Genomic DNA, 14,107 nt, shown 5'->3' on the forward strand with positions numbered 1-14,107 from the left:
AGCTCAATATCAGCTGTGAAAACTAGGCCGGGGGCTGATTGTGGAACAGAACACCAATTACTCATATGCAAGTTCAAGATGAAGCTGAAGAAAATTAAACCAAATCCACAGAAGCCAAAATATGACTTTGATTTCATACCACCTGAATTTCAGAATCATCTCAGGAACAGGTTTGAGGCCTTGAACACTAATCAGCGACTTCTATTCATAGGGTGCCTATTAGTCTTGCTAGACTCGAAGGCAATCAACAACAACAAACTAACTTACTAAAAGACTAATAAGAGTATATCTTGGAATGAATGGGTGCATAGACACTTCATTTTTGCACCAATTTAGGCATATATTTTAGAATTTTTTTTCAAGCTTGGTTTCTTACTAGTTTCTGAAGTGCTATGCACACTATGTATGGATACATAGTTTAATATGTGTGTACATTATATGAGTAAAAATATACAGCCATTTGTTTCCCACTTCTTGTGTCATTTTAGGGAGCTCGAGTGGCAGAGTCAGTAGGGAGTTTCATTGCCAAGATAGCACCGCTTGGAAGGTTCAATATCACCATAGATGCATCAGAAGGAAGATGGGCAATCTCCTCTGATGCTATTTACAATCACTGCAAAGACTACTGGAGATTCAGCTATTAGTTGGTTTCAATTTGATGGCAATGAGGATTTAGAATAATAATAATGTGTTGTGTGAGGAACTTAAATACTGCCAAATAATTCTTGTTGAAATAAAAAGTAAATGGCAACTTAAAACAAAAGATCAGGTCCATCATGTTGATTCCAATGAATAGCAATCTCATATATGTCACAGTCCAATTACATTCAATAGGACTATTTTTAAAAAATTATTTTTAATAAAAGCGTACAGAGACTTAGGGTTTCCATTCATTGCTTGTTGCACTTTCCTCCCTGCCCACCCCTCCTACCCAATTCAATATTCTCCTTGAAAAGTAAAAGAAAAACTTTTTCATTGTTATGCAAGTCCCCTCCACTGAGCAGCCTTCATTCTGGACTCCTGTCATGACAATAATACCCAATCATATATCTCATTGAAACAGTTCTCTCCCTAATCTCTTCCACTGCAGTATCCATGATTCGTCCTTTCCTTCTCTGTATTTCCTCAACCCTGATGTCAGTCCCATTTTACAACAGTGGCCCTATGCAATATTTGTCCTTTTGTGACTGAGATAGTTCACTCAGCATAATGTCCTCCAGGGTCACCCACTTTTATTTTACGAGTTCCTTGTTTTTCAATGCTGCATAGTATTCCATTGGGTGAATATTCTAGAGTTTCTTTCTACATTCATTTGTTGATGGGCACTTGGGTTATTTCCAGCTCTTTGCTATTGCGAACAAAGCTGCAATAAACATGGGTGTGCATTTATCTGCTTGGGTGGCAGTTATGGCTTCTTTAGGATAAATTCCCAGTAGTGGAATTGCTGGATCAAATGGTATTTATATATGCAACTTTTTGAGGAAATGCCATATAGCCTTCCATAGAAATTGCACCAGTTTACACTCTCATGTCCAAAAGTGAATAAGAGTTCCAGTTTCTCGACAACCTTGCTAGCATTTGATGTTTGCTTTTCTGTTAAATCATGCTATTCTTACTGGAGTGAGATGATATAGTTGTTTTGATACGCATTTATCTTAGAGCTAGGATTTTGACAATTTTTTCATGGGCTTGTTGGTCATCTGAATGTCTTCTTTGGTGAAGTGTCTGTTCATATCCTGTGCCCATTTTTCAATTGGGCTATTTCCCTCTATCTTGATGTGGTGTTTGAGTATTTTATAAATTCTAGATATAAGTCCCTTGTCTAGCATGTCATTACCAAATATTTATTTCCCAATCTGGGGCTTCCTTTTTTACCCTGTTAGAGAAGTTTTTGGATGTGCATAGGGATTTTATTCTAAGAAGGTCCCATTCATCTATTTTATCCTCTCCTGGTTGGAGATTTTCTAGGATGTTTGGAAGACTGTTTATGTTTTGAATTAGGACTTTTAGAGTTCTTCCAAGCTTTTCTTTAATGAAGTTTATAGTCCTTGGTTTTAGTCCTAGGTCCATAATACACTTTGAATTGGTTTTTGTATATAGAGTGAGGTGTGGATCTTGCTTGAGTTTTCTGCAGATAGCTTTCCAATATTGCCAGCTCCATTTGTTAAAAAAGCTGTCATTTCCCCACTTAACTGATTTCATCTCCTTGTCAATAATCAGTTGGCCATGGGTAAATGGGCTGATTTCTGGATTCTCTATTTTATTCCATTTATCTATATGTCTGTCATTGTACCAGTACCACACTGTCATGACCACCACAGCAGTGTAGTAGGATTTGAAATCAGGGAGTGAGATGCCTCCTACCTTTTTTCTCTTTTTAAGAAGTGTTTTGCCTATTCGAGGTGTCTTTCCATTCCAAATAAAATTAGAGATTGCCTTTTCCACCTCCTTGAAGAATGGAATTGGTATTTGTATTGGGATTGCATTAAACGTGTAAATTGTCTTTGGTAGTATTGTCATTTTCACAATATTTAGTCTTCTTATCTAGGAGCAAGGGATATTCTTCCACTTCTCCAGGTCTCTTTTTGTTTATTGTAATAACAGTTAGTAGTTTTCTTTGAATAGATCCTTTGTGTTTCTAGCTAGGTTTACACCTAAGTATTTAATCTTGTGATGCGCTATTGTGAAAGGTATTGTTTTTCTCAGCTCCAGTTCTGTTATTTTCTTTGTCACTGTAGTGAAATCTAATTGATTTTTGTATGTTGATCTTGCATCCTGCCACTTTGCTGAATTGGTCAATTTTGTCCACTAGTTTTCTTGCTGAGTCTTTAGGATTTTCTAAGTATACTATCGTATTATCTGCTTAGAGAGATAATTTTACCTCCTCTTTGCCAATTTTGACACCTCTTATTTCCTTCTCTTGCCTATTGCTATTGCTAAGACTTTCAATACCATATTGAATAGGAGAGGTGATGGTGGGTATCTTTGCCTAGTTCCGGTTCTCAAGGGGAATACCTTTAATCTCTCTCCATTGAGAACAATGTTGGCTCTTGGGTTTAAGTATATACTTTTTACTATGTTGATACTTTTTTACTATGTTGAAGAATTTCCCCTCTAATCTTATATTGTTAAGTGTTTTATCAGGAAAGGGTGTTGGATTTCATCAGAGGCATTTTCTACATCAATTAATAGGATCATGTGGTTCTTGCTCTTTGCTTTGTTAATGTGATGAATTACGTTGATTGTTTTTCTTTTTGCATAGCTGTTAAATCCTGCTTGGTCATGGTGAGTTATTTTTTTGATGTGTCTTTGAAGTCTATTGACCAGGATTTTTCCATCTATGTTCATGAATATATTGGCCTATGGTTTTCTGTTTTAGTGGTGTCTTTACCTGGCTTTTTTATCAAGGATATGTTTGTCTCTTAGAATGAATCTGGGAGAATTTCACCTTTTCTATTTCCTGAAATAGTTTATTTAGGATTGGCAAAAATTCTTCTCTGAATGTTTTGATAAAATACATTTGTAAAGTCATCTGGTCCAGGATTTTTTTTGGCTGGAATTTGTTTATTACCTTTTCAAATTCTTTTTTTGTAATGTGTCTTCTTTTGTTGAGGTGTTCAATTTTGGTTGTTGTCAGTTTAGATGGGTTGCGAATTTCTAAGTATTCATCCATTTCCTGCAGGTTTTAATATTTATTTGAGTATAATTTTTTATAATATTAAAATGTTAGTCTGTTTATTTTAGTTGGTTCTGTTGTGTCATTGCTCATTTCATCTCTTATTCCAATTATTTGTATTTTTTTTTCTTCTTTTCCTTTGTTAGTTTTGCTAGTGGTTGGTTGATTTTATTGACCCTTTCAAAAAACCAATTCCCTGTTTTGTTGATGGTTTCAATTGCTTTTTGGTTTTCTATTTCATTTCTTTCTGCTCTAATTTTTCAGGTTTTTTAAGAGGCTGTTGGGTTTTCTTGCTCTTCTTTTTCAGTTTGCTGGAGATGTTGGGTTAAAGAGTCAATGGTCATTTTTTCCTGTCTTTTAATATGTCTCCTTATTGCTATAAATTGACCTCTTATTACTGCTTTGACTGTATCCCAGAGGTTATGGTAAGTGGTGTTTTCATAGTCATTTCTTTCAAGAAACTTTTTAATTTCAATTTTTATTTCTTCTTGTACCCATTCATGTTAAAGCAAGGTGTTGTTCAGCTTCCAAACATATGTTTTATTATCCTTTAGCCTCTTATTCTTAATTACTAATTTTGTATCATTGTGGTCTGAGTAAATACTTTGCATTATTTGTATTTTTTTTAAATTTATGATGCTTAGTGACCTAAAATGTGCTATATTCTGGAGAATGTTCCATGCACATTGGAGAAGGTATACTGTGATTGGGGGGGGGGGCGTGCATTAGCCTATAAATATCTATGAAGTCGAGTTGGTTTATTGTGTGGTTGAATTTTCGAGCATTTTTTAAAATTTTTTTTTCTCTCATAGTTCTATCTTTTCTTTAAAGGTGTTTATGGAAGTCTCCAACTGTAGTAGAGTTTCCTCTTTCCTTTTTCAGTGTTATTAATGTTTGTTTTATGTATTTTTCAGATCTTTCATTTGGTGCATAAATTTTTATTATTGTTATGTCCTCTTGTTCTATTTACACTTTAAGCATTATGTAGTGACCTTCCTTATCTGTTTTTCTGGGAATATGTTTATCTCTCCTTTATATTTGATAGATAATTTTTCTGGGTACAGTATTTTTGGTTGACAGTTGCCTTTTTTTGAGTGTTTGATATATGTCTTTCCACTGTCTTTTGCATGTATGGTTTCTGCTGAGAAATTGGCACTTAGTCTTATGCTATCCCGTATAGAATACTCTATGTTTCTCCCACATTGCTTTGAGATTTCTCTCCATATCTTTGGTTCTGATAAATTTAACTATGATATGCATGCATGTTTTTTAGGGGGTCTGTTCTATAGGGTGTTTGCTCAGCTGCTTGAATATATAGTCTCTCATTCTTCATAATGCCTGGGAAGTTTTCCTCTAGTAATTCTTCCACAACTTTTTTCGGTGCCTTTACTTGCTTCTTCCTATTCTGGGATTCCAATGATGCACATGTTATTTCTCTTGATGGTGTCCCATATTATTCTTAGGGTTTCACCCTTTTTTCTGCCTTTTTTATTCTGCTTTTCTCTCCAGTAGATCAGTGGAGACAATTCTATCTTCCATTTCACTGGTTCTGTGTCTCAACTCTTCAATGCTGCTCATGTGTCCCTCCATCATGTTGACAGCATCTGAAACTTTGGACCTCATGTTTTGATCATAGTTTCTTATTTTACCAGTGCCGCTAATGCCTCGTTTGTTTTATCTGCATTGTTTTTTTAAGGTCCTCCTGATTTTTGCTTGTAGTATCCTGTAATTCTTCAAGTTTCTCTTTCATCTATTGAAAATATTCAATCATTGCTCTTTTAAATTCTGCATCAGAAAGTTCCATTAGACTTTCTGGCTTCAGGAAATCCATTGATACTGAGTCACCTTTTGGGGGTGACATCTTGCTTTGTGCTTGGGTAGCTTGTGAGATAAATAGCTTGCTTTCTTCAAAATATTGATATGGTCTTGATCTAAAGACAATGCTCTAGAAATCAGTTGATCATCTACCTTACTTGTGTTTTTCTCTGAACTTCTCACTTAAGGGAATGTTCAGTTCAGGGCCTGTGAGAGCAGCCTCTTTTAGGTAAGTCATATTAAGGTGTTCTGGATCAAAGACAAGTAGGTTGACTGGATATTTAGGCACAGGTGTGGAGCCAAATGGGGGATGGGGAAGGCATGGGGGGCAGCATGACCACATGGGTGGGTCAACCACTTGCGGGACCTCATTCAGATCTCAGCTGTCCTGATGTGCTCATGAGTGTCATTCCTACTCAAATTCCAGCTGCCCCTCTCCCACCCAGTGGCTCTCACTCAGCTGTCCCTGCCAAGTAGTCCTTATCCAGGTGCTCTTGAACAGTGGCCCCTGCCCCAACATGGCCCTGGGTCCAGCTGGACCAAAGAAGACTCAGTCAAATTCATGATGACCCACTCGCCCCTAGTTGGACTGTGGTGTCCACCAAAGTTCAGTCAAATTCTCTCAGCCCTCTTGTTCTTGGGCATTCTTCCAGGTTGTCGATGGTGCCAAAGAAAATTCAAATAAATTCCCACCACCCCACCCATTCCTGGGCAGTCAGCGGTGCCCAAGAGAACTCAGCCAAATTCTCACCAGCATGCGTGCTCTTGGGTGCTCTCCCAAGCAATCGGCCATGCCGAAAAGAAAAAAAAAACCCAGTCAATTTCCAACTGGCCTGCCTGTTCGTGGGCTGTAGGCAAGGACACAAGAACACTCAGATAAATTCCAAGAGACCCACTCCCTCTTAGTGGGGCTTAAAAGAACTCAGTCAATTTCCCACTAACCTTTCTCCTGGCAGATGGGTCCCACAGCAGCTTGGCTGGTGGCTTCTGGCTTTGGTTGGGCCTGCAGAGGGACCTGCAGCATAGCTCTATGTTCCTGTATGTCCAAAACTAATTGTCCCACCAAAAGTTCTAATTCAAATGCCTATGGTCCACATTGTGCCATGTCTGTAGGTCTCTGTGTGGCCTGAAGGTCTCTCTTATGGCCTGTCTCTATGCAGCTTGCTGCTCATCTGGCTCTTCACACTGCTCTCTTGGCTGCTGCCATCTTGGAATCCAGGATGATTTTTCAGAAGACTGATTGCTTCAGAAGTTGTCAGACATTTCTTCCAAGGAGCCTTTTTGTAGATTCAAACTGACAACCTTCTCCTTAGCAGCAGAATACATTAACTGTATGTATGTACCACAAAGTAGCTCCAAAAATGATTTCAAAAACAATTAAATTCCTGCCAATAACCTTTACTGTATCTTCCAGATTATAAAAAAAATATATCTATTTCTATATATTCGGTAAGGTTCAAGTCATAGTCTAAGGCTAACAACCCAACAAAACAACTCACAGTCATTAAGTAGGAACTAAATCATAGATGAACCTACATTGGGCTTTCAGAGGCTATAATTGCATGGGAAGAGATTGCCTGTCATTCTTCCACAGAGCATCTAGTGGATTCAAACTGCTTGCCTTTGGGTAGACAGCACAACTCCTTACTCATTAAGCTACCAGACCTCTCTATTTTGTGGTTGTTGTTACTGTTAATGTTGCTATGTGCTGTTGAGTCACCTGCCACAAGAAACCCTAAGTACAACAGCTCTGAAATTTGTCCTGTCCTGAGCCAGTCTCACTGACCCCGACACACCTACCCCCAATGCCCTAGTTACTGTATCGATTCATCTCATCCAGGGTGTTCCTCCCCAGCACTATCCCTCCATCCTTCTGAGCATGATGTCTTCTCCAAGGACTGGTCCCCCCTGGCCATATGCCCAAAGTATGTGAGCCAGAGCTTCAAAATCCTAGCCTCCAAGGGGAATTGGTTTCATCCCCTTCAACACATACCTATTTATTCTTCTGGTGTTCCATGGTACGTTCAATACTCTTCTCCAGCACCACAACACAAAGGCATAAATTCTTCTGTCATCCTTAGTCATTGTCTAGCTCTCTTATGCATAGCAAGTAATTTTGGAGACCATGACCTGGATCAGGTACATCTTAGTTTCTAGACTGACATCGTTGCTTCTCAGTACTCTGAAAAGATCCCTGACAGCAGATTTTCTCAGGGTAGCTTGTCTTGATTTCCTGACTGTTAGTGCATACAGTGTTGATTGTGTAGCCAAATAAGCTATAATTGTTAACAACCTCAATCTCTTCTCCATCTTGCATGATGCCACCAACTGGCTTAGTGGTGAGAATCTTAGCGTTCTTGATGATAAGCCTGAACACATATTGAAGATTACAGTTCTTGCCTTTCTGCAGCAAGTGCTTCAGGTCCTCCTCAGTTTCACCTACACCACATAGGTTGTTGGTGAGTCTTCCTCGAATTCTGATGCCACATTCATCCTCATAAAGCCCAGCCTCCTGAATGATCTGTTCTCTATGAAGTTTGAAAAGGGACAGGATGCATCCCTGGTGTAACCTTTTTCTGATTTTGAGCCGTGTAATGTTTCCTTGCTCTGTTCTGAGGACTGTTTCCTCATCTGAGTGTAGGTTTCGCATGAGTAAAATCAGGTGTTCTGGGATTCTCATTTTCCTCAAGGTTAGCCACAATCTGCTGTGATTAATACAGTCAATAATAATTCTAGGGGTATTAACCCAATTTCCCAGGGCTGATCAAATACTCACTGCATGCTAGAACTTATCTCTTACCCTATAGCAAAATCAGCTTTGACTTTAGCTAAATTAGTTGAAGTATCATTAAACTTTTAATTGGAATGATGTTTAAAATGTATGATAAGTAGGTCAGAGACAATGGGACTTGCATAGGATAAATCACAATTCAGAGCTATTGTACATAGGGCCTCCTATAAGTCACAGGCAACTTGACGGCACAGAACATCATCATCATCAACAACAACAACAACAACTATACAGCACCAAGGTGAGTAAAAATCACTGCAATGGAAACTAGTACAAGCTTAATTGATTATTTAAAACCTTAAATATTTGTTCTAAAAGTTAATTTATTATTAAATATTTCTACTTTCTCCTCATACAAGTAGTTAATAACCCATATATCTGATTTTAAAAGTCCTATTGCTGGGAGTTGGGATGGAATCTATGTCCACAGCTAATCTTTACAACCTTCTGATACAAAATCATGACTCAGTCTTTGTTGTTGTTGTTTTAACTTGAATCTTAAAACTTGAAAATGGACAATATGAGGTTGCTTTTGAAATGGCTTTTCACACTTCAGCATAAACTCTAATTCCTTGCTAGAATCTAAATCTCCCCAGGATACTGAACCTGTCCTACTCTCTGAGATGGTATCTCAGTCTTAGCAGAGGAAGACCTAAGCCTTTTGTGACTTGAGGCCCTCACTCCTGAGCAATCCCCTTGGAACTGATCCTCCATGGAAACTCATCAGTTTATTAGCAGTATTGCCTCTAACCAGAGCCATGCCAAATCATTTAAGTGTAAACAAAACATTTGCACCCTGAATTCTATATTATTTTGTAAGAAGCTGAAATTCCACTGAGTAAAGAATATTTCAGCTAACAGATGCTGCCGTGGATGTACTCACCAAGTTGTGCCAAGAAATATGGAGAACAATCACTTGGCCAACTGACTGGAAGAGGTCTATATTTGTTCCCATCCCAAATAAGGGCAACCCAACTGAGTGTGGAAACTACAGAACAGTGTCATTGATTTCAAATGCAAGCAAGATTCTACTGAAGATTATCCAAAACCGACTGAACAGCACATCAGCAGAGAACTGCCAGAAGTCCAGGCTGGGTTTAGAAGGGGTCGTGGTACTAGGGACATATTAGCGGATGTTAGATGGATCTTAGCTGAAAGCAGAGAATACCAGAAGAATGTCTATCTGTGTTTCTTTGATTATGCAAAGGCATTTGACAGTGTGGATCATAACAAACTGTGGCTGACTCTGAGAAGAATGGGAATCCCAGAACATTTATTGTGCTAATGCGAAACCTATACTTGGACCAAGAGGCAGTCGTCAGAACAGAGCAGGGCAACACTGCATGGTTCAAAATTGGGAAGGGTGTACACCAGGGATGTGTCCTATCTCCATACCTTTTCAATCTGTATGCAGAACAGATTATCTGAGAGACTGGGCTCTATGAGGAGAAGCGTGGCGTTAGGATTGGTGGACGATCTATCAACAATCTGTATTATGCAGATGACACAACCCTGCTCGCTGAAACTGAGGAGGACCTCATGCACTTACTGCAGAGGATCAAGGACTGCAGCCTTCAATATGGATTGAGGCTCAATGTCAAGAAGACAAAAATTCTCACCACTGGATGAATCGGTAGCATCAGGATGGATGGTGAAGAGATTGAGATTGTTCACAGCTTCAATTTGCTCGGCTCCACAGTCAACACTCTTGGCACCAGTAGCCAAGAAATCAAAAAACGTATTGCAATGGGAAAGTCTGTGGTTAGGGACCTCTCTAAAGTACTCAAGAGCAACGGTGTCTCTCTGGAGACTAAGGTCTGCCTGATACAGGCCATGGTTTTTGCAATCACTTGTTATGCATCAGAGAGTTGGACAATGACTAGGGAGGATAGAATGAGAATTGATGCCTTTGAGCTGTGGTGCTGGAGAAGAGTATTGAATGTACCGTGGATTGCCAAGAAAACAAACAGATTCATCCTAGAGAGGGTTAAACCAGGCTGCTCCTTGGAGGCAAGGATTCTGGAGCTTCGTCTGACATACTTTGGACATGTTGTAAGGAGAGACAGGTCTTTAGAGAGGGACATCATGCTGGGTAGAGTAGAGGGGACAGCGCAGGAGGGGAAGACCCTCTATGAGGTAGATTGATTCAGTGACTGGGGTAATCAAGATGGGTGTGACAGAGGCAATGAGATTGGCACAGGATATAGCATGGTTTAGGGCTGTTGTACATAGGGTCGCTACAAGTCGCAAATGACTCGACGGCACATAACAACAACAAAACAACAAAGAATAATTTAAAATAAATTCAGTTGGTTTTGTTTTTTTAAGAAACAAGAGTTGTGGTTTCCTTTAACACTACTAGATTTTAAGACAAGGCTAATTTCACTCATTTAAAAATTACGCCTACATTCTTACCATATAGATTTGAATAATAGAGTTTCTTAATAATCAGAATTTAGAAACTAAGAAGAAATTTATGGACATTACCTCCTCCAAATATATTTCTACATTGTCTGTTAAATGATCGGCATTTTCCTTTAAAACAGTACGCATCACCCGATTCACAAGGGTGTCCATCCCGTACATAGGTGTCAGGCACACATTCACCACTTGTCCCATCACAGAATTCAGGAAAATCACAATCGTCATATGCCTTTCTGCAAAGTACACCAGCTGTCTTAAACTATGAGGTAAAAGAATAAAAGAACAAACATCAGTGATACTTGTTTTATGGTTTGTTTCAGTTTTCTGGGGTTTTTTTCTAAGTTGCCAACAGTAGTAAGAAAATTTAGTTTCATTGTTAACTTAAAGAAATATAATTAATTGGATTTACTGTGTAAAAAGGAACAGATAATGTTTTTATAAAAACCAGATACAAAAATAATTATATTGAAATGAAATAGAGAAATTAGAGCTAAGGATTAATATTGAAATTACTTGTAACTCATCTATGGTTATGCTGTAGTAGACAGCCTCTAGTTATTCCTTTACACAGGCATCACTGGTTATTTAAAACAATAGAAATCCACATCATATTTAACAAAAAGTACATATGCATAAAGCTTAAAAAACACAGGAGAAAGTTATTGCATGCACCACAATGTAAATAATTCAAGAACTAACTGTGAAAATTCATAGCTCTGATCTCTACAGGTGATATTCTTTAGCTTGTTGTTTCCAGGTTTCCTTGCTGTATAGCTATTTTTTCCAAGAAACATTTTAATACCACATCTGCTACCTTTACTAGACATCCCAGTTCATCTTGACTGTCATCATTATCAAATCCATAGAGACTAAGTTCCAGCTTTTAAAGTTCTTGATGACATAGAGTTTCATAATAATCATAACTATTACACTACTCTCAATATTCACCTCCCTCAAATAATTCAGACCCATGGAATGAGCTTCCTCCATTGTTGTCACATGAGATAGCAATGTCTACACAGCACAGTGTAGAATCTCTGTTACAGAGGGCAATGGTGGGTAAGTTACCTAAGATGCTTCTGTTAGAGACTGGTGGTCAGTAACCACCAGAAGATGAGGCTCCCAGAAGGTTGTCTGGATCTGGTTAGTGAAGGTTCCAGGAGTGAAGCTCCCAGAAATATGAGTGGCTCCAGTAGCAGCAACAAACTTCAGAATAGCTCTCTGGCCAGTATTTCTGGAGGACATGACACTAACAGCTGATTTTCAACGGCAACAATGGCATGAATAGCCAAGAGAAGCTTCTCCCAGGTCCTCTTCAGGTTTATGATGTAGATGCCATCACTTTTCATTTTGTGGTTGTACTGTTCCATTTGGAAGTCAAAGTTGTTGCTGCCCAAATTTGAGGAATTTGAGGAGATTATTCTCCTTCATCTGCAGGATATCAAGGTTCCAGACATTGTGGAAGTTTCCCCTTTAAGTTTTGATGGGAATCAGGACAATGCTGTATGGACCCTTGTGTGGGTAGTGCAGAAATCACCATTGCCCCTTGATCGTATGTTGCTTCCTTAAATTCCTCTGTGTCAGCCAATTCTTTTTGGTACAGTGATTCTGTATATTCCTTCTATAATTTTTTTTAATTAAAAGAAGTTCTTTATTTGGTGTTCTGATTTTTTTTTAACACTTTCCAACGCACTTTTATTTTCTTTGCACTCCTTATGCACACATCAGTTCAGGGATCTCCACACACCACACCCACTGATTGCAGGTATAAAGTCACTTGATGTTGGTCAAGTACCATTTCTTTTATCGTTTTATCCCTAAAAATTGTGTTGGCATCAAAGAACAGTTAACCACTGTTAAATCAATACAATATTTACACAGCACAGTACATTAAGCTTTAGACACTTGGCAGTTAAACCACACAAAAAGAGGAAAAGACCCCCATCATACTGATCTTGATCAGGTATTTCCCTGTCCCTAATATGGCATCTGTACACTGGTTCAAAGGGCAGCAGAGGCAACAGGTAGTTATTTCAGAGGACATTGAACAGTGTGATCTGGAAGCACATGAAGGTGTCACCCCAGTGTCATGTACCACCCACCTTTCTCCGAGGTGGTCTCATAATTCTAGAATGGCAGGTCCAGCTGATGCAAAGTGTGGACAAACAACACAACATTTACTCTGTACAGACATCCTACTCTGACTATGCATTCACTGTGATTTTGAATGTAACCTGTCCTAAAAATTTGTCACGATCATCCTCGTTTTTCAGGTTGGATGCTCCCTCTATCTTGCAGTCAAATGTGGCTTCTTTCTTGGTAACATTAAGAGGATCAGAGAACGCCTGAACGACAACAATTGGCTGCAGACACCCCACATGTAATTTTTTCCCATAATATGGAAAAAAATTTAAGTCTATATTTCCCGCAGAAGGGTATGTTGATACATGTGCCATCTGTTCATTCTTTGACGTACATGCTATCTTCGGTTCTCCTTTAGGCTTTAATCCAATTATTCGGTTCATTTTCACAAGAACACAAGGGTTTCTTTGGAATAGGCATAGTTAAGATCCATCAAGCCACTGCAGTCTTTAAGTAAATCCAGAGGAAACTGACATGCAGAATAAACAGGGCCCTTTTGTTCAAAAAGTATTCCTTCAGGACACACTGTGAGGTTCTTCTGTTCTTCTGGACTATATGACTTTAGAAAACTGTCAAGGTCTTTAATGCATCCTTCATAGGACTGTGCATTAGACACACTGAATGAATATTCCAAGGCGCTCACTGGTTTTGGAAAAACCATAAGTCCTGGACTGGGAATCTGGTCACGGTATTTGGGAACTTCATCATTCAGTGTCTGGAGCATGACCCATATTGTGAATGTGAAGAGAGCAGCCAAGAAGCCATAGAAGACTAGGTAGAAGAGCAAGATCAAACCCCAACTCTTGGCAGTATGCCCTAGGAACTGTCCGGTGTTGGGGTTATAAATGAAGAGCGTCCACTCGGCCAGGCTCTGGTCGAAGGACTTCTTGTCTTTCTTCGTCATGGTGTGTGTGCTGTGTCCCGGGAAGGTGCACGGTGGCCACGGGCGAAGAGGCGGTGAGGAACGCAGAGGCGCGTCCCAGCTAAGGCAACGCGCAGCCTGGCAGTGGACGGCTGAACTGCCTGAGAAACCACCGAGCTGAGGCACACGCTACAGCGGACTGCGGCCGGCGGGGCCGGGCGGTCACGTCGGCTGCGCCCCTTCTATCATTTTTTTAACGCTTCATGTATCGTTCAATATTTTACCTATGTTGTTGTTGTTGTTATGTGCCGTCCAGTCGTTTGTGACTCACAGCGACCCTATGTACAGCAGCTCTAAACCCTGCTCTATCCTGTGCCAATCGCATTGCCTCTGACAC

General features: G+C 39.3%; 1 protein-coding gene and 1 pseudogene across 1 annotated transcript in view; both read right to left on the bottom strand.

The window, feature by feature from the left end:
* LOC102846892 (disintegrin and metalloproteinase domain-containing protein 5-like) overlaps positions 1 to 14,107 on the bottom strand; it is a 131,671-nt gene that overhangs the window by 16,273 nt on the left and 101,291 nt on the right. Inside the window, exons 12-13 of the mRNA XM_006900304.1 lie at positions 13,764 to 13,952; positions 10,770 to 10,965 (exon numbers count right to left, since the gene is read on the bottom strand). Coding sequence (XP_006900366.1) covers positions 10,770 to 10,965; positions 13,764 to 13,952 — 385 coding nt within the window. The remainder of the gene's footprint in view (positions 1 to 10,769; positions 10,966 to 13,763; positions 13,953 to 14,107) is intronic.
* Positions 12,911 to 13,752, bottom strand: LOC102865365 (annotated as a pseudogene).

Source organism: Elephantulus edwardii, unplaced genomic scaffold (genome assembly GCF_000299155.1).
Source record: "Elephantulus edwardii isolate Elephantulus edwardi_28Jun2011 unplaced genomic scaffold, EleEdw1.0 scaffold00279, whole genome shotgun sequence".
NCBI classification, from domain to species: Eukaryota; Metazoa; Chordata; class Mammalia; order Macroscelidea; family Macroscelididae; genus Elephantulus; species Elephantulus edwardii.